Source organism: Bufo bufo, chromosome 4, assembly GCF_905171765.1.
Source record: "Bufo bufo chromosome 4, aBufBuf1.1, whole genome shotgun sequence".
Lineage (NCBI taxonomy): Eukaryota > Metazoa > Chordata > Amphibia > Anura > Bufonidae > Bufo > Bufo bufo.
The window spans coordinates 524,211,412-524,238,669 of NC_053392.1; the positions used below are offsets into that span (position 1 = coordinate 524,211,412).

At 44.1% G+C, this 27,258-nt stretch overlaps 1 protein-coding gene across 1 annotated transcript in view; it reads left to right on the plus strand.

The window, feature by feature from the left end:
* The window catches only part of LOC120999301 (protocadherin Fat 4-like), a 311,103-nt gene extending 285,546 nt beyond the window's left edge, over nt 1-25,557 (plus strand). Inside the window, exons 63-67 of the mRNA XM_040430172.1 lie at nt 8,292-8,393; nt 10,012-10,116; nt 18,245-18,349; nt 23,726-23,827; nt 25,449-25,557. Of these exons, the coding sequence (XP_040286106.1) occupies nt 8,292-8,393; nt 10,012-10,116; nt 18,245-18,349; nt 23,726-23,827; nt 25,449-25,557 (523 nt within the window). The remainder of the gene's footprint in view (nt 1-8,291; nt 8,394-10,011; nt 10,117-18,244; nt 18,350-23,725; nt 23,828-25,448) is intronic.
* The last annotated feature ends 1,701 nt before the right edge of the window (nt 25,558-27,258 follow it).

Genomic DNA, 27,258 nt, shown 5'->3' on the forward strand with positions numbered 1-27,258 from the left:
CGAGGGAGGTCCTTGAAGCCCCAAATTCGTTAAAACACAAGTCACCAAAAAACTGGCACATCCGTCTTGCCTCCAGCCGTAAAGCACCAGCTCGGAGACCACCTGACGGACGCCTTTTATCCGAGCCAACTGTCCAACCATGGGAGTCCAGCCCCACCATTGAGGCCCTCCCATTCACCTGAAGCATCCTTACCACCAACTTCGAGGACCTCCCACCGCCACGACTGCCGCGACATAACATACACGTACAACACATAACAACCCATGCCCCAGCCCAAACCGCCACCTTTCCCCTAAGGCCTTCAGCAAGGGAGGGAGGGTGGGAGTTTGCTTCTTCTCCTAGATTTTAAAATCTAAAATGGCTCCTACACTCCTCCCCTTAATATAACCTCCCTATACCACCCACTTCTAACTCCACCCACCGCAATTCCTACAGCTACTTAACCTTATCACCGCTGGCCCCCCTCCTGCCAAAACCCCTCATGACGGCCTCCCCTAACTGTCGCCCAGTACGGCCTCACTTGAGTGGGTTATTGGCTATTCACTCGGGGGCCCCCCTATTGTACTGCTTTGACCACACCTTTACCCTAACTCTCCCAATAAGACACAGAGACCAGAGTTGGATAATAATGGCCACAGCAGCCGTTTATTAACATAAATACAACAAACCATAAATCATATTACAGTTTCTTACCCATGACGAGGGAGGTCCTTGAAGCCCCAAATTCGTTAAAACACAAGTCACCAAAAAACTGGCACATCCGTCTTGCCTCCAGCCGTAAAGCACCAGCTCGGAGACCACCTGACGGACGCCTTTTATCCGAGCCAACTGTCCAACCATGGGAGTCCAGCCCCACCATTGAGGCCCTCCCATTCACCTGAAGCATCCTTACCACCAACTTCGAGGACCTCCCACCGCCAACAACGCGCAACCTGACTCAACACCCTCAGAATTGCGCGTTCCTCCACACACCCAATGCTCGCTCGATTCCTCCTTGAAGCCCCAATGACCACAAATCAATACCAACGGCATTCAAATGGACACCATCGGCCCTCCAAAACGCCCCCACTCCAGGCTCCAGCTCCGAATGCCGCACTGCCACCGCCCCATTCCTGGCCATAAACTTACCCAATGCCCTATTAACCTTTATCCTTGCCTTATTGAGTCTCTCAACTGAACGCGCCCCACGCCATACCTGCCTAGGCACGATGTCTGACCACACCGTGACCATGCCCGGGAATAACGACCACAAACGTAACAGGTCAAACTTAATATCCCTTAACAGCTCTCTAACGGGCCGCCCCCCCAAATCATTCCCACCCACATGTAGCACCAAGACATCCGGCGCTCTACTCAAACGTACATAACGATGTACCTCCCTTAACACCCCTTGCCACAACATACCTCTCATCCCCAACCATCTGATAACCGCGACGTCCCTGCCAAACCCCAGCTGCCGACCCTCATGACGAACATCGGCCCTCAAAGCACCCCAGAACACGAACGAGTGCCCCATGATCCAAACCAACGCGGAACCGGAATCTGAAAAATAAGACAAGGCAAACACAAGACACATCAGTCAATGCCCTCTTACAACATTCCCACCCGCACATAGGACCTAAACCTAACAGATTCCCATCTACCAATCCTCTTGATTACCTCGTCACTCATGCCCCACCTGGCCGCCTCCGTAGCCGCCCCTATCCTGAACGAGTGCCCCGCAAAGTCCCCCGCTGTAATACCCAACTCCTGCAAACAACGCCTGAACACTGCCAGAAATTGGTACCGGGACAAATACGAACCATCCCTGTGCCTCAACAGCGGACCTAATTCAGCGCCACCCAAAGCTGTATACTCCCCAACACACCGAACCGGACACATCGCACAACCAGGCACCTCAAACAACCTCACAAAGCTCCCCTTACCTAACTTGTCAGTCTTAGACCTACGAATTTTTATCACCACCCTATCATCCAACAACCCCACATCCTCCTTCAGCAGCCCGCCACCAACAGCCCGCACACTTTGACATACCAACTCGCCAATCCGAAACGCTCCAAAAAACGCCAAAGAAAAAGCTGCTCTAAATAGCTTCACCTCCCAACCTGAACTACCAACCAATTCCAACTGCGTGCCTAATCTTAATAACAAATCAAACGAGACTGGCCTCCTTTTATCTCTGACCGTCTGACCGCGCCGCCAACCCCTTAACACCTGCCTCACTAAAAACGTCTTGGTCACATCTGCCAAACCCCTCAATTTGAAACCAAAGGCCAGCCCAGCAATCCATTTATTCAACTTTGACACCGACCACTCCAGCTCCCTCACATGCCCTAAAAACAACAATAACGGAATATCCCCCTCATCAACGTGCGCCCCCAACTCCCCACACCAATCCAGCCACTCCCCCCACACTTTACCGTACGCCAACCATGTTCCGGTACTCATTGAGTCCCGAAGGAGACCGTCTATGATACCTCCAACATCTCCCACATGGACTCCGGACATTCCACTCCCTCGGCATCCGCTCCTGGCGCCAGTTGCCGAAACCGCTCCAGCTGAGAACGAGAAAGGGCATCCGCAATATTATTAAAAATACCTGGCACATGTACTGCTACCACCCAAACATTACGCGACAAACAGACCAAAACCAAATGCTGTAACAATCGAATAACCGGCGGTGAAGACGCCGTCATACCATTAATGGCCTGAACCACCCCCAAATTATCACAGTGAAAACGGATTTTTTTATCTCTAAACCGATCCCCCCACAACACCATGGCTAATACAATTGGAAAAAGCTCTAACAATGCCAAATTCCGAACCCATCCCCTCTCCACCCAGCTAATCGGCCACCTACCAGCACACCATTGCCCATGACAGTACACCCCAAATCCCGAACCGCCCGCCGCATCCGAAAACAACTCAAAGTCAAAATTATCCACAGCTGCCCCCAAAACCAAAGTCCGACCGTTAAACTGCTGCAAAAATTCCCCCCACACCGCCAAATCCCCTTTTAATTCCTTCCCCAACCTTATAAAATGATGCGGGGCCGTAACGCCTGCAGTAGCCCCCGCCAACCGCCGACAAAAGATTCTCCCCATTGGCATAATCCGACATGCAAAATTGAGTTTCCCAAGCAGCGATTGCAAGTCCCTCAACCTGATCTTAGCCGATATCCTAGCCCTCTCCACCACTAAACGTAAATCCTGCAATTTATCCTCAGGCAACCGACATTCCATCCTTTCCGTGTTGATAACAATACCCAAAAAACTCAATTCCGTAGTGGGACCCACCGTTTTTTCCTCAGCCAACGGGACCCCAAATAAACCAAAAACCGACTCCAAAGTGCTAAGTAACAATGAACAGACCCTAGACTCCGCCGGACCCAAACAAAGAAAATCATCCAAATAATGAATAATGGATGAACAACCCGAAACGTCCCTAACCACCCACTCCAAAAAGGAACTGAATGCTTCAAAATATGCGCATGACACTGAACACCCCATTGGTAAACACCTATCCACGAAATAACCCCCCTCCCAATAACAACCCAACAAATGCAAGCTATCCGGATTAACAGGCAACAACCGAAACGCAGCCTCAATATCCGTTTTTGCCAACAACGCCCCCACCCCCAGTTTTCTCACCCACTCTACAGCCGCATCAAATGAAGTATAAACCACTGAACATAATTCAGGGTCAATACCTTCATTGACCGACGCACCTTTAGGATAGGACAAATGATGAATTAACCGAAACTTGTTCGGCTCCTTCTTGGGTACAATCCCTAAAGGTGATATCCTCAAATTGACCAAAGGTGGACTCAAAAAGGGGCCATCCATGCGCCCCAAAGATACCTCCTTCGCCAATTTTTCAGACACCACCCCGGGATGCTCAAGTGCCGAACGCAAATTTTTTCTCCCCGCAACCACCGGTACTGGAAACGAGGGGATACCAAAACCTTCCGTAAAACCGACCCTCAAAAATTCCGCCATCCCTTGATCCGGATATCTATTTAGGAAGGGGCCCATCTCTGCTACCCGCACCGGTGTCAGCCCCTTTTCCACCTGCCTCACCCCCCTTTTGCCTACCCCCTCTAAAACAACGACTGAATCCATGATTCCCGCCGCATGCGGAACATTCATGTTTAAAACGACACTTTGCCCCAAACCTGCAGTTGCCCTCGTTAAAGAGGAAGCAAAGCCCTTTTGCCGACGCCGCTGAGAAAGCTGCCTGTCCTGATCCCCCTGACTCCCCCCGAAAGGACTGCACCGCACGCACCGGAGCCATCACCCGCATCCATAACCCTATGTCTTTATGATCCCATCTAATTGTACTACGCACCGCCATCCTCTGCCGGAACTGCTCGTCGTACCGCAACCAACCCGTCCCCCCGTACACACGAAACGCTTCCCCAATCGCATCCATATAGCAGAAAAGCGCCGAACAACACTCCGGCTTCTTTTCTCCTACCACACTGGCTAAAATAGCAAATGCCTGCAGCCAATTAGAAAATGTCCGTGGAATAAGACGAAACCTCCGTTTCTCCTCATCCTCCTTCTTACCCTCCTCCTTCTTACCCCTATCTAAATTAAACCTCTCCAGGGGGAGCAAGGAAAATATTTCCACATACTCCCCCTTCCAAATGCGCTCCCGCACTTCCATTTTTAAGTGCGCCCCCAAAGGACCCTCAAAGCAGACATACACTTCCCCCCGCGCTGTGTCGTCCACTTTTGGCCTATCATCCTCCCCCCCAACCTGCGTCTGCACGGACACCGAGTCTCCCACCCTGCTCGTCACACTAGCCGGACCACCACTCACCCCAGCCCCCACTCCCCATGCAGGCACAGGTGACATTCCTGCCCCCCCAAAACCAGCCACCCACCCCGCCAAACTCTGAAAAAGCTGCCCCAATCCCTTACCCAAATCACCTTGTGGCCCCCCACCTCCCCCTTGGCCACCCGTCCACGCATTAATGATACCACAGTTAGCCTCACCAAGCTGCCGGGGGGCTGTGAACCCCGCAGCCGAAGGTCCTGCTTCCTGATGATCTTCCTCCTCAGCACGAACCTCTTCTTCTTGCGCCACCAACATCCCAGCACCTGGCCTGCTGGATGTGCCATGCTCTTCTCCCCTCACACGATGGGCGGAGCCTCCGCCATGTTGCCCAACTGTCTCCTGTGGCCTGTGCGCCACCGCCATCTCACTGCCCACAGCCACGACCGCCTGCTGCTCTCTCCCACGCCGGGCGGCCTCCCCCGGACTGGGGGCACCCGCCGCACCTGGTCCCGCATCCACCGCTCTTACTGCCGGAGGCGGGGGAGGGATCCGCCCGCCTGTTCTAGGGCTCCGCCGTGCATATTGATTCCTCCCACGTCGGGAGGGTCTGGCAGCAGGCACACCACCGCCCTCCCTCAGTGAAGGGTCCCCGAGGGGGCTCTGCACCCGGCGCCGAGCTCTGGGGGTCGCCTCAGGACTAAGGCGCGCCGGCGGCCGTACCCGCCGCGGCCGTCTACCAGTTGGCGGTGAGCTGACACTACTCACCGCCGCCCCCTGCAACACACCAGCCACCTGGTCCTGCAGCCATTCGGGTCCCCGGGTCTCCGCCGCTGCCCGCAACTGCTCAATCAAAGCCTCAACCTCCATCACGCAAGTTTGCTTCTTCTCCTAGATTTTAAAATCTAAAATGGCTCCTACACTCCTCCCCTTAATATAACCTCCCTATACCACCCACTTCTAACTCCACCCACCGCAATTCCTACAGCTACTTAACCTTATCACCGCTGGCCCCCCTCCTGCCAAAACCCCTCATGACGGCCTCCCCTAACTGTCGCCCAGTACGGCCTCACTATACCGGCCCTAGTATGGAGCATAAAGCAGAATAACAAAACATTCTTAATCTGGAACAGCTTAGCAGCATTAACAAGATTCTACCCCTCAGGGTTGAGTCTCAACCACATTTAGAATTGAGGAATATCAACGTCCTCTTCTGGAGGGCCTTTCTGGGCCATTGTCATTCCCTCGTCAAACAGCTGGAACCAATGAGTCCTTCAAAGTAGACCGTTGGGGAGAGAGGGATATATCATGCTGCTCTGAATCAATAATCTCATCCAAGGCCTCCTCTGCCTCAGTGGGGGATCTAAAAGTGATAGTCCCTCCTTGTGCTCTGTGAATCTTTAAAACCACCGGGAAAAGAAGCTGAAATCTGATGTCCCTTTGGTAGAGTGCAGTGCAGACCGGGCTAAAGGCCTTGCGTTTCTTCGCCACCTCAGCTGAGAAGTCCTCAAACAATAAAATTTTGTGGCCCCTTATGGTTATCTGGTGTCGTCTCTTACGAAAACTGCGGAGTAAAGCCACCTTATCATTGAAATCCAGCAGTTTAAAAATAACTTGGCGAGGTCTCCCATCTCCACTGCGGGGAGACTCCGAATTAGAGTCCCTAGTGGCGCCTCTTCCCGGACCAATCCTGTGGGCCCTCTCCACTCGACAGAAAAACTTTAGGCCCAGGGCCTCTGGCAGTTCTTTCTCACATATATCTAAAAGGTCCAGTTGTTTAATGGACTCAGGCAGCCCAACCACCCTCAGGTTGTTGCGGCGTGACCTGTTTTCCAGGTCATCAACCTTAAACCGCAGGTATTCCAGGGCATGCTGCTGGGATTTCAATACAGACTCAGTGTCCCCTGCTTGCTGCTGCAAGGAACGCAGCTCTTTCTCCAGGGCCCCAACTTGTATGCTGGTCTGGTTTACCTCTTCCCTCAGGGAGTTAAAAGAGGCCAGTATTGTCGTTTCCAGTGTTTTCTGGATGTCCGGCATTATACGCATTGCCACTTCAATGGCTAGTTGTTTATAATCTAATGTGGCTGGGCCACCTAGAGTGGACCCCTCTCCCTGGGTACTCTGAGAGCCCTCTTCCCTGAATACTAGTGGCTGAGTGTCCGCCATTTTTGCCGCACTCTGTGAGGCTGCTAGCTGCGCACCTGTGATCTTCTGCCCGCTCCGGAGAAGATATCTTTCCATCAGCCCCTTGATGCAGGTAAGTGGGTCAGTCGGACGTCCTTTAGGGCTGAAAAGCAGTTCCCTGCGCTGCAAAATGACAAAGATGTTCGGCGGTATGCAGGAGCTCTGAGCGCTCCGTCCTCACATGGCGGCGCCGGAACCGGAAGTCAATAATTATATTTTAAACGGAAAATGCAAATGTGATCGCACACTACATCCAGCACTCTGCCCTCCATGCTGGATGAGACATTGGTTTATATTTTGGCCAAAGCATAGTAAGCCACTCACCGCGTCAAGGTCGTCTCATGAGTGGTCCCTAACTCTTGTTCCTACCTGTTCATGGGCCATGACAGCCACATAAAATCCAGGGAATGCAGGTCAGCATGCAAGCCAAGTACACTTTGCTTGTAACCCCGTCCGGTGCCATTACAGCTTTCATCGGATCCAGGGATGCAAGTACCAACATGCATGCTGAACCCACCATATACTTCTCCTGGAGCCAGATGGCTAATGGTAGGTTCTATACAAGCAGACTCAGTTTTATACTGAATTTAAAACCAGCCTCAAGGACAGATTAACTGGTCAGGTGTGCAATGACTCCAAGGAGATCGCCACGCCTCCAATATATACTACAAAGAAAAAAATATAAGGGGTTGGGTCAGCACAACCTGCCTGTAGGTGCAGATCACTATGGCGAAATACATATATAAACGGAAAATGCAAATGTGATCGCACACTACATCCAGCACTCTGCCCTCCATGCTGGATGAGACATTGGTTTATATTTTGGCCAAAGCATAGTAAGCCACTCACCGCGTCAAGGTCGTCTCATGAGTGGTCCCTAACTCTTGTTCCTACCTGTTCATGGGCCATGACAGCCACATAAAATCCAGGGAATGCAGGTCAGCATGCAAGCCAAGTACACTTTGCTTGTAACCCCGTCCGGTGCCATTACAGCTTTCATCGGATCCAGGGATGCAAGTACCAACATGCATGCTGAACCCACCATATACTTCTCCTGGAGCCAGATGGCTAATGGTAGGTTCTATACAAGCAGACTCAGTTTTATACTGACTTATATATACACAGCAGTACTACATCATTAGGCATTTTCAGAGAAAATAAGATATTCCAATATATGTGACTTTTACTGGATGGCACCATTGAGCTTTTCATTATTGCTAAGTTCTGCAATACATGATACTAAATGCTACATTACCTAAACCTGCAAAAATTATGTTGTTGTTTTTTTTAAAGTGATTTTTCTTATTATTTTCTTATTGTGCTCTAGGGATAAGACATCAAAACTTGCTGCTCATCAAGATGGAGGAGATAGCTCTTCTGAAAGTGAGAGTGAAACACATGGAGATATTGCTAGAGAGAAGCACAAGAGGTGAGGCTTCGCATTTTGGTTTGAAAAACATTGATTTTGCTTTTACCAATTAATAAACACAATGGGGAGATCAAACTGGTGTAAATAAAAACTGGCTTAGTTGTCGAAGCAACCAATCAGATTCCTTCTTAAATTTTTTAGAGCTCCTTTGGAAAATGAAAGGCGGAATCTGTTCGGTGGCTACGGGCAACTAAGCCAGTTTTCATTTACACCTGTTTGATAAATCTCACCTATTATATTCATATTCAGCTTTCACAAAGTCTGTAAATTACCAAACTTGTTACAGTTTATAATTATATTGTATTGTTAATGCAACTTCAGTTCGGGTTCGATTTGGCCAATTCGATTCAGGTCTGAATAAATTTGCCTGAAATCGAAACTGCCCCAATTGCCAAGTTGTGGTTGGCACTCCGAGGTCTCCTAGGACTGTATCCAACCCCTTTCAAACTCTTTCATGCCAAAACATTATTAGTAAATATCAAAGTGACAGCGACATATATGGCTATGGATAAATGCATGGCTGCCGGTGGTAACAAACTGCCTCTTTCAAAATACGCTTTTAAATAGTCCAAAAGTTTGGAGTGCTGACAATGATAAGTATACTGGACTTGAAAGGCAGGAAGTACAGTGGCCACTTGTCATGCTGATGGTGCAGGCCGTATAACTCAAGCAGCCCCAGTCTAACTACAGATCCTCACCTCTGAAAGGTTCCTGCATATCTGTGAAAGAAAAAATTATGGAAATATTTTATTTTCTTCTACGTGCTCCTTGTGAGCTCATGTTTATGACAGGCAGATGGATCAATACTATGCAGAACACACTGAGCAGAACACTTTACTGCATTAAGACAGGTACCATGATTGCAACTGTTATGAGACCCTGACATCATTCTCATAATACATCCATCAGCAGAATTTCAAAGTTAACATGCATTAGTTGGACAGCCTATTTAGTTTAAGGTTTTTTACTGATGACCTATCCTCTGTACAGTTCATCAGTATCTGATCAGTGGGGGTCTGACACCCGGGACCCCCGACAATCAGCTGTTTTAGAAAACACCAGTGCTTGTAGTAGCGCCACTGCCTTCTCCCTGCTCACCAAGCACAGTGCCGTATATTGTATTCACTTCTATGGGGCTGAGCTGCATCTAGGCCATTTGACTAATGAATGTGATATCACTTGGTTTACTTGAGCGCCGTTGGCTTCTCAAACAGCTGCAATCAGTTACGATGACCGATCAGATACGATGACCTATCCAGAGGATAGCAGGTTAATTTTTTATTTCCCTTGTGCTGGCGCTGCAGAGAGGTTCTTTCTCAGGTTCCCTTGCAGATGACAAGTAATCACTGGAAGTGCAAGTGGATGCAATTGTAGCCCACCATCTATGAATGCAGATTAGGGCCTGCCAGTGGCAGGGAACAGTAGGCTGCCTGTCAGTATAGACTGATATAGAGCATTATATTTTTTAGAATTTGTAGAATATAAATTGTGGCAAGCTCCATTAGATGCTCTATGTATGGAGATAGTTTTCCTTAAAGCCTAATGACATGAAATAGCTACTATAGAATATCTATGGCATGATAAAGAGTCCTACTGATTTGATCTTACTATTTTTTAGGAAAGGTTCTCAAAAGAGCAAAACAAGAAGTAAATCCACTGAAGAGATACATACTGAACATGGTGTTGAAGGGTCTTCAAGTAATGTTCTGGAAGAAGATAATATGTAAGATTCAAGTTTTCCCACCTTATTTAGGCTAAGTCCACAACACATTTTTGCTTTATGTTGAAAGGTTGTTGTTACGTTAGTGGATGTGGAACCACTGTGTTAACTGACCATTTTGAGCTAACCCTAAGAGCGTTATGCTGGCAGCAACCTGATAGTCACCCTTTTACCCCTATACAGGGATCTGGACTTTGCTGCAGGGAGCCAATAGGCTGCTTCCTCTTGGAGTAGTCCTGCGAATCTGGCTGGCAGCGGAGGGTCATAACAGTAAGAGGCACTGGTGGGAACACAGGCAGATAACAGAGAACAAACACCTTAGCAAGAAACAGGCATGCTAGAAAACTAATTGCTCAGGCAATGAAATTAGGTCAGCAGCTCAGTGTTATAGCAGAAGCTGATTAGCAATTAGAAGCAGCCATGCAGCTGCTCACACAGCAAGGGAGTTCCTAACAGTTGGAGTTCCTAACAGTGGCATACCGTCAATAGAGGCAGACCACAGGCCAGCTGTGGTCTGCCTCTTAAGGAATATGGCCCTTAGGTCTCTTTGGTTCATAACATTCATGGAGAGGACATCAATTAGAGGATAATAAAACTTTCAAATTTCTTATCTATAATCCTCATGCATAATTGCTCCCACAATTTACTGTTGCTGTTTGTTTACTCCTCCGCTGATATTGAACTCCTTTACGTCATTTATTAACAGTAAAAAAGTCACTAGTATACGTATCTGTATCTGTAATCTTGCGCTGCAGGTTTTCAATGTGATGTGGGAAGATCACAGAAGCAAGTAAATCAAGGAAGTGGAAAACCGCACTGCTTGATACACCTCCTCCCTTCTTGGTAAGGGTTACAAAAGGCACGGGGAAGGATCTGCAAGGGGTATACCCGAGGATCCCTCCTCTCTCCAACACTCCTGTGGGTAATTAAAGGTTGCAACAATAGTGAAGCCCAGACTGCCACCGTCACGTATAAAGATTTATTGTACTTACAACAGTATCTAACGCATATAACAATGGTCCAACAAACGTCCTGACGAAGCGGGACAGCGAAACCCGGGTCGGGTGATACCGAAGTGTGCATACCATTGTTTTATGCGTCTTATCAGAGATACTGTTGTAAGTACAATAAATCTTTATGCGTGACAGTGGCAGTCTGGGCTTCACTATTGTTGCGACCTTTAATTACCCACAGGAGTGTTGGAGAGAGGAGGGATCCTCGGGTATACCCCTTGCAGATCCTTCCCCGTGCCTTTTGTAACCCGTACCAAGAAGGGAGGAGGTGTATCAAGCAGCGCGGTTTTCCATTTTCTTGCTTTACGTCATTTGTCTCATCTACCTCATTATTCTTATGTACTTTGGCGTATAAATATGTGAATCTTCAGTCTTAAGAGACACCTGATAGAGGGACTAGAAAAGACAGTTCTAACAGACGGCAAAATGAGGAATGCACACAGGAGGTATTCGTCTTTGTGGATCCACAATTTGTGGACAGCAAAAACAGCTATGGCTGTGTACATGAGGCCTTGGTGTTTGGTCAGTGATTTCCATCAGTGATTGTGAGCCAAAACCAGGATTGGAGCCTCCACACAGATAAGGTATAAGGTTTAGCACCTGTTCTGTGGTTAGAGCCGCACCTGGTTTTGGCTAAAAATCACTGATGGAAAACACTGACCAAAACACTGACTGTGTGAATAAGGCATTAGTCAAACAATAATTGTAATTTTGATTGGATGTGGTTTCTATGTATGCCCCTGGTTCCTAATAGACACAGCAAGGCAGCGATGGGCACAAGCTACTGATGTAACAGTTCTTTTTTTATATCTTTGATGCAGGTTTCTTTTACCTCCTGACCCTCTCCCCCCTTCCCACACACCAAAGTCCCAACATTGTTTTAGTATGTCATTCATAATATATCTAAACATTCATTTGTCTTACAGTCCAATTCGTAGCTCCCACAGGCTAATCTAATACATCAATTGTCTACTAACTGCCCCTTTATTAGACATTTCAGTCCATGTTGAACATTATCAGAATATCCAAAAGGACCTCTACCTCTACATCCCCACCTCACACACCACCTAGCCACTCAGTGCAGTATTGAATTATCTTTCATTTAGAAAGGGTAGGTTATGTTCTACTATCCCTAAATCCCATATATGATGAAATTTCTGCATCTTTCCCCTTTTATAATACACAAAGCGTTCTAGGCGAATAAGCCTATGTACCCTCACTTTAAATTCTTGTACCATAGGCGGTTCTGAAGCATTCCAATGAAAAGCAATACGTTTATGGGCCTGATAAAGGAGGCAGAGGATAGAAAGACGATGCCCCGCTGTTACAGGAATCATAGCTACATATTTAAGGAAACGTGTCAATACTGTCAAATCTAGATTTATCTTAAAATCTTCATTTATACCTGACATCACTTCCCTCCAATAGGGTCGGAGTCGGGGACAGTTCCACATAAGGTGCACTGAACCCGATTGTGACATACCACATCTCGGGCAAGCAGCATCCTGTCTATAGCCCATCTTAAACAGACGTTTGGGAGTCCTATAAACCCTGTGTAATAGATACAATTGGAAAAGACTTTGCGCCTCACTCACCGGTACATCATGGAAAGCTATTTAACACCTCTTCCCATTTTTCCTCAGTCAAGTCACTTATATCCATTTTCCACTTATAGTTATGGCTATTGGAACGTGGCGTCTGAGAGGTTAAATGACCAGTTTCGGCATCAATTCTGGTCATTGTGGCCGGATACCTGCTGTATTATTGCTGGATTTTTTAAATAATGTACTGTGCCAACTTCTGTTGCCTACAAGCTCTTTTGGAAGTATAGGTTGCACCTCAATGGGGAAGGTGCAGCTGTTTTGGGGGAGAGGATGATTAGAATGTTGGAGGCAAGGTTGGCAACCATCCAGAAATGTATTTTCCTGTGGCCATGATTTTGTATTGAGGCTGGTGGTATTTGACTAGATTGTTTTAGTGGTAATTATCATCATTTTACAGCTCACAGTAAGTGCTGGTAATGAGTTCTTATTAGTATACTGAGGTATAGACATGTATTACTTATAATCTTTATCATTCATAATGGTTTTCCAATTTGGAGAGGAGCATACAGTGACCTGCTGCGAGGTATTGGAACGGGAAGAGAACAGTTTGTGAGAAAAGGAGTAGGGTAACAAAAACCTCTTAATTGTATGTATACTAATACCAGAAGCCACCCTATTAAAAAAGGTTACCTGGAATTAGTAATGTGTGAGGAGGACTATGACATAGTGGGAAAAACATGGCAAGATGATAGCTATGACTAGGCAGTTAACATACAGGGTTACAGTATGTTTAGAAAGGATCGTCAAAACTGGACTTATGTAAAGTCTTGTGTAAAGCCCACACTCAGGGAAGATATAAGTGAGGGACATACACATGTGGAGTCACTGTGGGTAGAAATATATGGAGGAAAAAACAATAATAAAATACTGGTACCACTAATATACCAGAGTCCCCAGAAAATCTACCACTAAAGGAAATAGATGAGGCGACAAATCATAATGAGGTCGTTATTATGGGGAACTTCAACTACCCAGATATAGACTGGGAAACTGTGCATCTAATAAAGGAAACAGGTTCTTGGCAATAACCAAAGATAATTACCTTTCCCAACTGATTCAGGATCCTACTAGAGGGACAGCCATACTGGAACACTGTTAATACTAACAGAACAACAAATGTGCAGGTTGGGGCATACCTGGGAAATAGTGACCATAAAATAACCTTTCAATTTTCATTTAATATAGTGTTTCTTCAGTGAGGCACAAAAACGGTGAACTTCTAAAAAGCAAATGTTGACCAGCTGAGAGACGCCATTAGCCTAACTAACTGTGACAATGTCCTCAAAAAATGCAGCCACAAAATGGGATATTTTTAAAAGCATCCTACACTCTAATTGTGAGATGTACATATTTTATGGGAATAAAAGGGTGAGGAAGAAGAGAAAATTAATGTGGATAAATAGAATTGTAAAGGGGCCAATAAATGACAAAAAGAAAGCATTTAAATTCCTAAAAAGGGAAGTTAGTAAGGAAGCATTGAAAAACTGTAAGGAAAAAATATAATATGTAAAAGACAGATACTGTAGCAGCAAAGCTAGAGACAGAGAGACTCATTGACAAAGAGATTAAAACTAACCCTAAAATGTTCTCCAATTATATACATGTAACAAATTTAAACTGGAAAGTGTTGGCCCTTAGAGGAATGATGAGGGAGGAGTTGTAGAGAGCAATGAGGAGAAAGCAAAGAAATTAAATATTTTTTCCCCACTGCATTCTTTGAGGCCAGTTTTTGCTCTTCTGCCCAGGCCATTTTTTGCAAATCTGACATGTCACTTTATGTGATAATAGCTTTGGAACACTTACTTATCCAAGCCATTCTGAGATTGTTTTCTAGTGACACATTGTACCTCATGATAGTCATAAATTTGAGTCAAAACATTTCACCTTTATTTGTTAAAAAAAAATCCCAATTTTTTTTTTTACAGTTTTAATTTCTTTTATTTACGGTGTTTACCTAAGGAGTTAGGTCATGTGATATTTTCATACAGCAGGTTGTTATGGACGTGGAAAAACCAAATATGTCTACTTTTTTATTTTATTTCACTTTAACACAATAATAGCAGTTTTGAAGCAAAAAAATAATAATTATATTTTAGTGTCTCCATTGTCTGAGAGTGATAGCTTTTTTATTTTTTGACAGATTGTCTTAGGTAGGATATCATTTTTTGCGGGAAGAGGTCACGACTTTTTGGGGGGCATATGCCTTTTTGATCGCTTGCTGTTACAATTTTGGTGATGTAAGGTGACAAAAATTGCTTTTTTATTTACACAGTTTTTATTTTTATTTTTTACGGTGTTCACCTGAGGAGTTAGGTCATGTGATATTTTTATAGAGCTGGTTGTTACGGACGTGGTGATACCTAATATGTATTTTTTTTTTATGTATTTCACTTTAGCACAATAATAGCAGTTTTGAGACCAAAAAATTATGTTTTAGTGTCTCCATGTTCTGAGAGCTATAGTTTTTTTATTTTTTGGGCGATTGTCTTAGGTAGGGACTAATTTTTTGCAGGATGAGGTGATGGTTTTATTGATACCATTTTGTGGGACAGGTCTTTTTGATCACTTGGTGTTGCACTTTTTGTGATGTTAGGTGACAAAAATGGCTTCTTTTTTTTTACACCTTTATTTTTTTTATGATGTTTATCGGACAGGGTGGATCATGTGATATATTTATCGAGCCGGTCATTACGGACGCGGTGATACATAATATGTGTTTTTTTTTTTTTCAATTATAAAATAAGGGGGAAGGGGCGTTTTTTTTCTTATTTTACTTAAAAACGATATTGATTTAAAAAATGTTTTTTTAACTTTTTTCTTTTCTTTATTTCTAGCATTCACTTTTGTGGGTCTGATCCCCTCTGCAATGCATTGCAATACATCTATATTGTAAAGCATTGCCTGTTCGTGTACTACAGTGAGTAGTACACTAACAGGTTGCCTAGGAGACTCAGCCTGAGGCTGGATCTCCTGGGCACCCGTAGAAGGCAGGTCCTGATGCCGTGCAAGGCATTGGGCAGACTCTGCATGGCATCGGGCTGCCTTCTAACACATCGAGTCCACGCCACAGCAGCATGGCAGCATGGGGAATTGATGCGCTCCCTCACCTGACACAAACACCTGCTATGCCGTGGTTAGTGCTGGACGCGGCATAGAAGGGGTTAATCCGCCGGCATCGGCTTTTAAATCGATGCCGGTGGATACAGCAGGGGCCCAGTTACCAGGGACTGCAGGATCCCTGCAGTGATCAGGCGCGCACCGCTCCGATGCCCGCTGATCACCATGACGTTATAGACAGACTCTTATTTCTGATTTTTAAGGACTCTATAATGACAGGGAGTGGCAAATGTGGTGCCAGTATTCAAAAAGGACTTAAAAACAGAGCATGGAAAATATAAACCAGTAAGTCTGACATCTGTTGTGGGTAAACGGTTTGAATGTTTTCTAAGAGATGCTGTCCTGGAGTATCTCAATAAAAATAAGCGTATAACACCATATGAACATGCGTTTATGAGGGATTGGTCCTGCCAAACAAATCTAATCAGTTCCTAGGTGGAGGTAGGTTCTCGACTAGACTCGGGCGAATTGTTGGATGTCCTTCTGACTGATATCTTAACTTCTCCAAAGCATTCGATAATGTATCATACAAAATGTTAGTACATAAAATAAGAATGCTTGGACTGGGGGAAAATCTATGTTTATGGGAAAGTAACTGGATCAGTGATAAAAAGCAGAGGGTGGTTATAAGCAGTACACACTCAGATTGGGTCACTCTCACCAGTGGGGTACTACAGGGGTCAGCTGTTTGAGAAGGCAGCGGAACTTGCAGTAGCGTCGCAGTCTTCTCTCTGCTTCCCGGAGGCCAGTGATGTCACCACTATGAAACGTGCCCTGGGTGCCGCTCAGCCCCATTGAAGTGAATTCTCATTCACATGCTGCGTAAAAGAAAAAGCAACAGAAAAGATGTGGTATTTCGGATTTTAAATTTGCTGCATGTCAATATATACTGCAGATTTCACTTTCCAATGCAAAGAATGAAACTGTGTCTAATCTGCAGATTTTTTTATGCAAAAAATCTGCAGTGTTTGTAGGCACACTTTGGTGAATTTTCCTGCTGCAGATTAGAACCAGAAATGCTGCAGACTTTCGGCTGCAAAAAATCCTCAGCTAATCAGTCAGGTGTGAACCCAGTCTAAGGGACCTAATGTTGTTATCTGCCTTAGGAAGGTGAGGAATTTTCTGTGGCTTTGTTTAAAGTTTCCGTCAGTTCTGACAGCAAGAAGAGTGTATGAGCCCCATTATGGATGTCACATTGACAGAAAACTTGATAAAACCTCTACATACCTACTTCTAAATTATTAATGGGGTCCATTGGTCAATGTTTGTATGCATGGTACAGCAGAGTGTCATGGCTTCCATTATAACCAAAAGCCCACCTGTGTTCAGCGTGATCGTCGTTGTTTGTGCAATAAATCTCGCGAGTTATCACAAGAATTGGAGTGTTCACCCTGTTGAACTTGCCGGCTTTCAATCCCGTGGTATATAGATCCGTGGACAGCTGTTCCTTGTAGCTGATCAAGCTTGTGAGCAAAAGTTTTGTAGATAGGATCCTATTTGTTGTTTCAATTGCGCATATCTGTACTTTTCTTCAGAAAAAAACACTTGGGTACTTTGTTCAAACCAAACGCGTTTCGGAGTATATATAATTTCTTACTCCTTCTTCAGTCACCACTGAAGAAGGATTAAGAAATTATATATACTCCGAAACGCGGAGAATTTCAAAGTTAACATGCATTAGTTGGACAGCCTATTGAATTTAAGGTTTTCTGACCGTTTTTTACTGATGACCTATCCTCTGAACAGTTCATCAGTATCTGATCAGTGGGGGTCTGACACCCGGGACCCCCGACGATCAGCCGTTTGAGAAAACACCAGTGCTTGTAGTAGCGCCACGGCCTTCTCCCTGCTCACCAAGCACAGTGCCGTATATTCTATAGCGGCTGTGCTTGGTATAGGCCATTTGACTAATAAATGTGATATTACTTGGCCTACTTGAGCGCCGTTGGCTTCTCAAAAAGTTGATTTGCGAAGGTTCTGGGTGTCGGACCCCAACGATCACATACGATGACCTATCCAGAGGATAGCAGGTACATTTTTTATTTCCCTTGTGCTGGCGCTGCAGAGAGGTTCTTTCTCAGGTTCCCTTGCAGATGACAACTAATCACTGGAAGTGCAAGTGGATGCAATTGTAGCCTACCATCTATGAATGCCGATTAGGGCCTGCCAGTGGCAGGGTATAGTAGGCTGCCTGTCAGTGTAATATTGACAGGTATAATAGACTGATATAGAACATTCTTTTTTGTTGAATTTGTAGAATATAAATTGTGGCAAGCTCCATTAAATGCTCTATGTATGGAGATAGTTTTCATTAAAGCCTAATGACATGAAATAGCTACCATAGAATATCTATGGCATGATAAAGGGTCATACCGATTTGATCTTACTATTTTTTAGGAAAGGTTCTCAAAAGAGCAAAACAAGAAGTAAATCCACTGAAGAGATACATACTGAACATGGTGTTGAAGGGTCTTCAAGTAATGTTCTGGAAGAAGATAATACGTAAGATTCAAGTTTTCCCACCTCATTTAGTCTAAGTTAACAACACATTTTTGCATCATGTTGAAAGATTGTTGTTATGGTAGAGGATGTGGAACCACTGTGTATTCACCCTTTTACCCCTATACAGGCATCTGGACTTTGCTGCAGGGAGCCACTAGGGTGCTACCTCTTGGAGTAGTCCTGCGAATCTGGATGGCAGCAGAGGGTCATAACAGTAACAGGCACTGGTGGGAACACAGACAGATAACAGAGAATAAGCACCTTAGCAAGAAATAGGCACACTAGAAAACTAATTGCTCAGGCAAGGAAATGAGGTCAGCAGCTCAGTGTTATAGCAGAAGCTGAGTAGCAATTAGAAGCAGCCATGCAGCTGCTCACATAGCAAGGGAGTGGTACTGAAAGCAAAAGTGGGAGTAGTAGTTGTTCAATTAACAGTTCCTAACACTGGTGTACCGCCATTAGAGGCAGACCACACTGTTGCTATGGGGCCCGTGAGGTTGGGGGCCCAAGCCAGCTGAATGAATTTGTCTCATGGATTTATGTCCATCTACATCTTTTAATGTGGCCCTTAGTTCAGTCATGAACAGGTCATTAATTAGAGGACAATAAACTTTCACATAACTTATCTATAATCCTCATGTATAATTGCTCCAACAATTTACTGTTACAACTGTTTGTTTACTCCTCCATTCATATTGCTCTGCTTTACATCACTTGTCTCATCTATATTTTTATGTGCTTTGGTGTATAAGTATGGGAATCTTCAGACACTGTCTTATGAGACGCCTGATTAAGAGGGACAAGAATAGACAGTTCTTACAGACAGGAAAATGTGGAACAAACATGGGAGGTATCCGTCATTTGTGGATCTGCTATTTGTGGACAACAAAAATGACTATGCTTATGTACATGAGCCCTTGGGCGTTTGGTCAGTGATTGTGAGCAAAATCCAGGATTGGAGCCTCCACAAAGATGAGGTATAAGGTTCAGCACCTGTTCTGTAGTTAGAGCCGCGCCTGGTTTTGGCTCAAAATCGCTAATGGAAACCACTGACCAAAACACTGACTGTGTCAATAAGGCATTAGTCAAACAATAATTGTAATTTTTATTGGAAGGGGTTTCTATGTATGCCCCTGGTTCCTAATAGACACAGCGAGGAAGCGATGGGCACAAGCTACTGATGTAATAGTTCTTTTTTTATATCTTTGATGCAGGTCTTTTTTACCTCCTGCCCCACCCCCCCTTCCCCCACACCCCCCCCTTCCCCCACACCAAAGTCCCAATTTTTTTTAGTATGTCATTAATAATATATCTAAACATTGATTTGTCCTACAGTCCATTTCGTAGCTCCCACAGGCTAATCTAATACATGCCCCTTTTATATAGACATTCCAGTCCATGTTGAACATTATCAGAATTTCCAGAAGGACCTCTACCTCTCCATCCCCACCTCCTACACCACCTAGCCACTCAGTGCAGTATGGAATTATCTTTCATTTAGAAAGGGTAGGTTATGTACTACTATCCCTAAATCCCATATATCATAACATTTCTGCATCTTTCCCCTTTTATAGTACACAAAGTGCTCTAGGTGAATAAGCCTATGTACCCTCACTTTAAATTCTTGTACCATAGACAGTTCCGTAGCAATCCAATGAAAAGCAATACGTTTACGGGCCTGATAAAGGAGACAGAGGTTAAATAGCCAATGCCCCGCTGTTACAGGAATCATAGCTAAATATCCTCGGATATATGTCAATACTGTCAAATCTAGATTTATCTTAAAAACTTAATTTATACCTAACATCACTTGCCTTCAATAGCGTCGAAATCGGGGACAGTTCCAGATAAGTTGCACTAAACCCACTTGTGACATACCACATCTCGGGCAAGCAGCATCCTGTCTATAGCCCATCTTAGACGTTAGGGAGTCCTATAAACCCTGTGTAATAGATACAATTGGGAAAGCCTATGCGCTCGCTCACCACTACATCATGGAAAGCTATTTAACACCTCTTCCCATTGTTCCTCAGTCAAGTCACTTATATCCATTTTCCACCTATAGTTATGGCTATTGGAATGCGGCGTCTGAAAGGTTAAATGACCAGTTTTGGCGTCAATTCCCGTCATTGTGGCCGAGTTCCTGCTGTATTATTGCTGGATTTTTTTAATAATGTACTGTGCCAACTTCTCTGTTGCATACAGGCTCTTTTAGAGGGATAGGTTACACCTCAATGGGGAAGGTGCAGCTGTTTTGGGGGAGATAATGGCTAGAAGATTGAGGCTGGTGGTATTTGACTACATTATTTTAGTGGTAATTATCATCATTTTACAGCTCACAGTAAGTGCTGGTAATGAGTTCTTATGAGTATACTAAGGTATAGACATGTATTACTTATAATCTTTATCATTCATAATGGTTTTCCACTTTGGAGAGAAGCAGAAAATAGTGCAAACAGTGATCTGCTGCGAGGTAATGGAACGGGACTAGAACAGTTCATTAGAAAAAGGGAAGGGTCTAAAAAAAATCCAAAAACCTCTTAATTGCATGTATACTAATAACAGAAGCCACACTATTAAAAAACAGGTGCCCTGGAATTAGTGATGCGTGATGAGGACTATGACATAGTGGGAATAACTGAGACATGGCTGGATGATAGCTATGACTGGGCAGTTAACATACAGGGTTACAATCTGTTTAGAAAGGATTGTCAAAACCGGAGAGGTGAGAGGGGTCTACATTTATGTAAAGTCCACACTCATGGAAGATATAAGTGAGGGACATGAACATGTGGACACACTGTGGGTACATGGAGGAAAAAACAATAATAAAATTCTGGTACCGTTTTTTTTATTGTTATAAGCCACCTAATATACCACAGTCCCCAGAAAATCTACCACTAAAAGAAATAGATGAGGCGGCAAATCATAATGAGGTCATTATTATGGGGGACTTCAACTACCCAGATATAGACTGGGAAACTGAAACCTGTATATCTCATAAAGGAAACAGGTTCTTGGCAATAACCAAAGACAATTACCTTTCCTAACTGATTCAGGATCCTACTAGAGGGACGGCCATACTGGACTTAGTATTAACCAATAGACCTGACAGAACAACAAATGTGCAGTTTGGGGGATACCTGGGTAATAGTGACCATTAAAATAACCTTTCAATTTTCATTTAATATAGTGTTTCTTCAGGGAGGCACAAAAACGGTGAACTTCTAAAAAGCAAATGTTAACCAGCTGAGAGACGCCATTAGCCTAACTAACGGTCACAATGTCCTCATAAATGCAGCCACAAAATGATATATTTTTAAAAGCATCCTAAACTCTAATTGTGAGAGGTACATATTTTATGGGAATAAAAGGGCGAGGAAGAAGAGAAAATGAATGCGGATAAATCGAAATGTAAAGGGGGCAATAAATGAGAAAAAGAAAGCATTTAAATCACTAAAAAAGGAAGTTAGTAATAAAGCATTGAAAAACTGTAAGGAAAAAATATAATATGTAAAAAACTGATAAAAGCAGCAAAGCTAGAGACAGAGAGACTCCTTGCCAAAGAGATTAAAACTAACCCTAAAATGTTCTCCAATTATATGCATGTAAAAAATTTAAACTGGAAAGTGTTGGCCTTTATAGGAATGATGAGGGAGGAGTTGTAGAAAGCAATGAGGAGAAAGCAAAGCAATAAAAAAAAATTCCCCCACTGCATTCATTGAGGAAAATGAAATGCAGAGTGTAAAGGTAAACTCCCTATTAAATGTGGCCTGTCTGACCCAGGGAGAAGTGCAGTGGAGTCTTAAAAAGATTAAAATATACAAATCACCGGGTTCAGATGGCATACACCCCTATATCCTAAGAAAATCTAGTAAGGTTATAGACAGACTCTTATTTCTGATATTTAAGGACTCTATAATGATAGGGAGTGGGCCACAGGAATGGTGCTTAGCAAATGTGGTGCCAATATTCAAAAAGGGGTTAAAAACAGAACATGGAAACTATAAATCAGTAAGTCTAACATCTGTTGTGGGTAACCGGTTTGAATGTTTACTAAGAGATTCTGTCCTGGAGTAGCTCAATAAAAATAAGCGTATAACACCGTATCAGCATGCGTTTATGAGGGATTGGTACTGCCAAACGAATCTAATCAGTTACTAGGTGAAGGTACGTTCTAGACTAGACTCGGGCAAATTGTTGGATGTCCTTCCGACTGATATCTTGACTTCTCCAAAGCATTCGATACTGTATTACACAAAAGGTTGGTACATAAAATGAGAATGCTTGGACTGGGGCAAAATGTATGTTTGTGAGAAAGTAACTGGATCAGAGATTTAAAAAAAAAAAACAGAGGGTGGTTATTAACAGTACACACTCAGATTGGGTCACTGTCACCAGTGAGGTACTACAGGGGTCACTATTGGGCCCTATTCTCTAATATATTTATTAATAATCTTGTAGAAGGCTTGAAGATTAAAATATAAATGTATGGTGATGATATTAAAGGGGTTGTCTACCTTTTTCTTACTAATGATCCCTGACGATCAGCTGTTTGAGAAGGCAGCGGAACTTGCAGTATCGTCACAGCCTTCTCGCTGCTTCACGGAGGCCAGTGATGTCACCACTATGAAACGCCCTGGTTGCCGCCATTGAAGTAAATTCTCATTCACACGCTGCGTAAAAAAAAGGCAACAGAAAAGCTGTGGTATTGCATGTCAATATATACAGCGGATTTCACTCTCCAATGCAAAGAATGAAACTGTGTCTAATCTGCAGCGTTTGTAGACACACTTTGGTGCATTTTCTCTGCTGCAGATTAGAAGCAGAAATGCTGCAGACTTTATGCTGCAGAAAATCTGCAGCTAATCAGTCACGTGTGAACCCAGTCTAAGGGACCTAATGTTGTTATCTGCCTTAGGAAGGTGAGGTATTTTCTGGGGCTTTGTTCAAAGTTTCCGTCAGTTCTGATAGCAAGAAGAGTGTATGAGCCCTATTCTGGATGTGACATTGACAGAAAACTTTATAAAACCTCTACACACCTACTTCTAAATTATTAATGGGGTCCATTGGTCAATGTTTGTATGCATATTTGTATGGATCCAGCAGAGTGTCATGGCTTCCATTATAACCAAAAGCCATAGCATGTATATGACTATAGCCTCATATACACAGCAGTACTACATCATTAGGCATTTTCAGAGAAAATAAGATATTCCAATATATGTGACTTTTACTGGATGGCACCATTGAGCTTTTCATTATTGCTAAGTTCTGCAATACATGATACTAAATGCTACATTACCTAAACCTGCAAAAATTATGTTGTTGTTTTTTTTAAGTGATTTTTCTTATTATTTTCTTATTGTGCTCTAGGGATAAGACATCAAAACTTGCTGCTCATCAAGATGGAGGAGATAGCTCTTCTGAAAGTGAGAGTGAAACACATGGAGATATTGCTAGAGAGAAGCACAAGAGGTGAGGCTTCGCATTTTGGTTTGAAAAACATTGATTTTGTTTTTACCAATTAATAAACACAATGGGGAGATCAAACTGGTGTAAATAAAAACTGGCTTAGTTGTCGAAGCAACCAATCAGATTCCAACTTTCATTTTTTAGAGCTCCTTTGGAAAATGAAAGGCGGAATCTGTTCGGTGGCTACGGGCAACTAAGCCAGTTTTCATTTACACCTGTTTGATAAATCTCACCCATTATATTCATATTCAGCTTTCACAAAGTCTGTAAATGACCAAACTTGTTACAGTTTATAATTATATTGTATTGTTAATGCAACTTCAGTTCGGGTTCGATTTGGCCAATTCGATTCAGGTCTGAATAAATTTGCCTGAAATCGAAACTGCCCCAATTGTCAAGTTGTGGTTGGCACTCCGAGGTCTCCTAGGACTGTATCCAACCCCTTTCAAACTCTTTCATGCCAAAACATTATTAGTAAATATCAAAGTGACAGCGACATATATGGCTATAGATAAATGCATGGCTGCTGGTGGTAACAAACTGCCTCTTTCAAAATACGCTTTTAAATAGTCCAAAAGTTTGGAGTGCTGACAATGATAAGTATACTGGACTTGAAAGGCAGGAAGTACAGTGGCCACTTGTCATGCTGATGGTGAAGGCCGTATAACTCAAGCAGCCCCAGTCTAACTACAGATCCTCACCTCTGAAAGGTTCCTGCATATCTGTGAAAGAAAAAATTATGGAAATATTTTATTTTCTTCTACGTGCTCCTTGTGAGCTCATGTTTATGACAGGCAGATGGATCAATACTATGCAGAACACACTGAGCAGAACACTTTACTGCATTAAGACAGGTACCATGATTGCAACTGTTATGAGACCCTGACATCATTCTCATAATACATCCATCAGCAGAATTTCAAAGTTAACATGCATTAGTTGGACAGCCTATTTAGTTTAAGGTTTTTTACAGATGACCTATCCTCTGTACAGTTCATCAGTATCTGATCAGTGGGGGTCTGACACACCCGGGACCCCCGACAATCAGCTGTTTTAGAAAACACCAGTGCTTGTAGTAGCGCCACTGCCTTCTCCCTGCTCACCAAGCACAGTGCCGTATATTGTATTCACTTCTATGGGGCTGAGCTGCATCTAGGCCATTTGACTAATGAATGTGATATCACTTGGTTTACTTGAGCGCCGTTGGCTTCTCAAACAGCTGCAATCAGTTACGATGACCGATCAGATACGATGACCTATCCAGAGGATAGCAGGTTAATTTTTTATTTCCCTTGTGCTGGCGCTGCAGAGAGGTTCTTTCTCAGGTTCCCTTGCAGATGACAAGTAATCACTGGAAGTGCAAGTGGATGCAATTGTAGCCTACCATCTATGAATGCAGATTAGGGCCTGCCAGTGGCAGGGAACAGTAGGCTGCCTGTCAGTATAGACTGATATAGAGCATTATTTTTTTTTTAAATTTGTAGAATATAAATTGTGGCAAGCTCCATTAGATGCTCTATGTATGGAGATAGTTTTCCTTAAAGCCTAATGACATGAAATAGCTACTATAGAATATCTATGACATGATAAAGGGTCCTACTGATTTGATCTTACTATTTTTTAGGAAAGGTTCTCAAAAGAGCAAAACAAGAAGTAAATCCACTGAAGAGATACATACTGAACATGGTGTTGAAGGGTCTTCAAGTAATGTTCTGGAAGAAGATAATATGTAAGATTCAAGTTTTCCCACCTTATTTAGGCTAAGTCCACAACACATTTTTGCTTTATGTTGAAATGTTGTTGTTACGTTAGTGGATGTGGAACCACTGTGTTAACTGACCATTTTGAGCTAACCCTAAAAGTGTTATGCTGGCAGCAACCTGATAGTCACCCTTTTACCCCTATACAGGGATCTGGACTTCGCTGCAGGGAGCCAATAGGCTGCTTCCTCTTGGAGTAGTCCTGCGAATCTGGCTGGCAGTAGAGGGTCATATCAGTAGGAGGCACTGGTGGGAACACAGGCAGATAACTGTCACAGCCAGACAGCTGAGAAGCTCTGACAGGAGCCTTTCAGATCCTCCTCCTTGAATTTCTTTGTTTTGGTTGAGTTCCTCATCTCGTTAGTCTATCTCAGCTGTTCAGCAGTTGGACTGATTGCTGCCCTTTAAGTCCCCCCCCCAGAATGCAGTAGTGTGCGGCTTATACAACTTCCTGGAGTGTGTGTGCATGCTGTTTCTAGTTCTCAGTCCACAGTCCCCAGTCGTCTGCAAGATAAGTGCTGTTTATGTATTTATGATTTTCTGTTTTCTGGATCCAGGTGACCCTGACTCCCTCCGTGTCTGTGTAGGGAGCCGGTGGTCGTATCCCCTCACTATTGTAGGGTCTTAAGGTGTAAGATAGTCGAGGTACGTGGATATGCGCCCATCCACCTTTGGGGTGGTCGCATAGGCTGAGCAATAAGGGAGAGCGGCAGGTCTCATGCAGGGCTCTCCCTTTTGTTCCTTAGTTGTGGATCCAGTGAGTCATTGTTTATATTGTATTGTCTTGTTTCCTGTACACCATCCGTGACATTATAAGCCGCCAAAACCGTCTCAAGCATGGATCCGGTTTCACTTTTGGCTGAACGCCTCCAGGGTCTTTCATTGGAGGTAGCTGATCTCCGTAGGATTTTTTCTCAGTTTCAAGTGACCGGTTCAGCTTGCGTTCATGGAGTTTGTGCTGAGCCTAAGATCTCGCTCCCGGATACGTTCTCTGGGGGTAGTGAGAATTTTGTGCGTTTTAAAGAGGCTTGCAAACTCCATTTTCGCCTTCTTCCCCATTCCTCTGGTGATGAAGAACGGAGGGTGGGGATCATTGTATCGCTGCTCAGGGGTAACGCTCAGTCTTGGGCCTTTTCGCTACCGGAGGGGGCACGGCCCCTCCGCTCAGTGGATGAATTCTTTTTAGCCCTGGGTCAGATATATGATGATCCGCATCGTATTGCTCTGGCTGAGTCTAAACTACGTCTGTTATGCCAGGGTAAACAATCCGCAGAGATATACTGCTCAGAATTTCGGAGATGGGCAGCTGATACTGGTTGGAATGATGCTGCACTCCGAAGTCAATTTTGCCAGGGTCTTTCAGAGGAATTGAAAGATGCATTTGCCTTTCATGAGAGGCCAATCTCCCTGGACTCTGCTATGTCTCAGGCCGTTCGTATTGACAGGCGTCTTAGTGAGAGAGGAGAGATCTCTCCTTCCTGTCATACTCAGTCCCGGGACAGTGCAGCGGTCTCATTCTGTGCGCAGGGGTCTCAGTCACTGTCAGCCCCTTCTGAGCAGGAACCCATGCAGCTGGGGTTGATTGCCTCAGACAATAGAAGATTCAGCCCGCATGGGAGGGTTTGTTTTTGTTGTGGAGGTATAAATCATTTGGCAAATGTTTGTCCCTCTAGG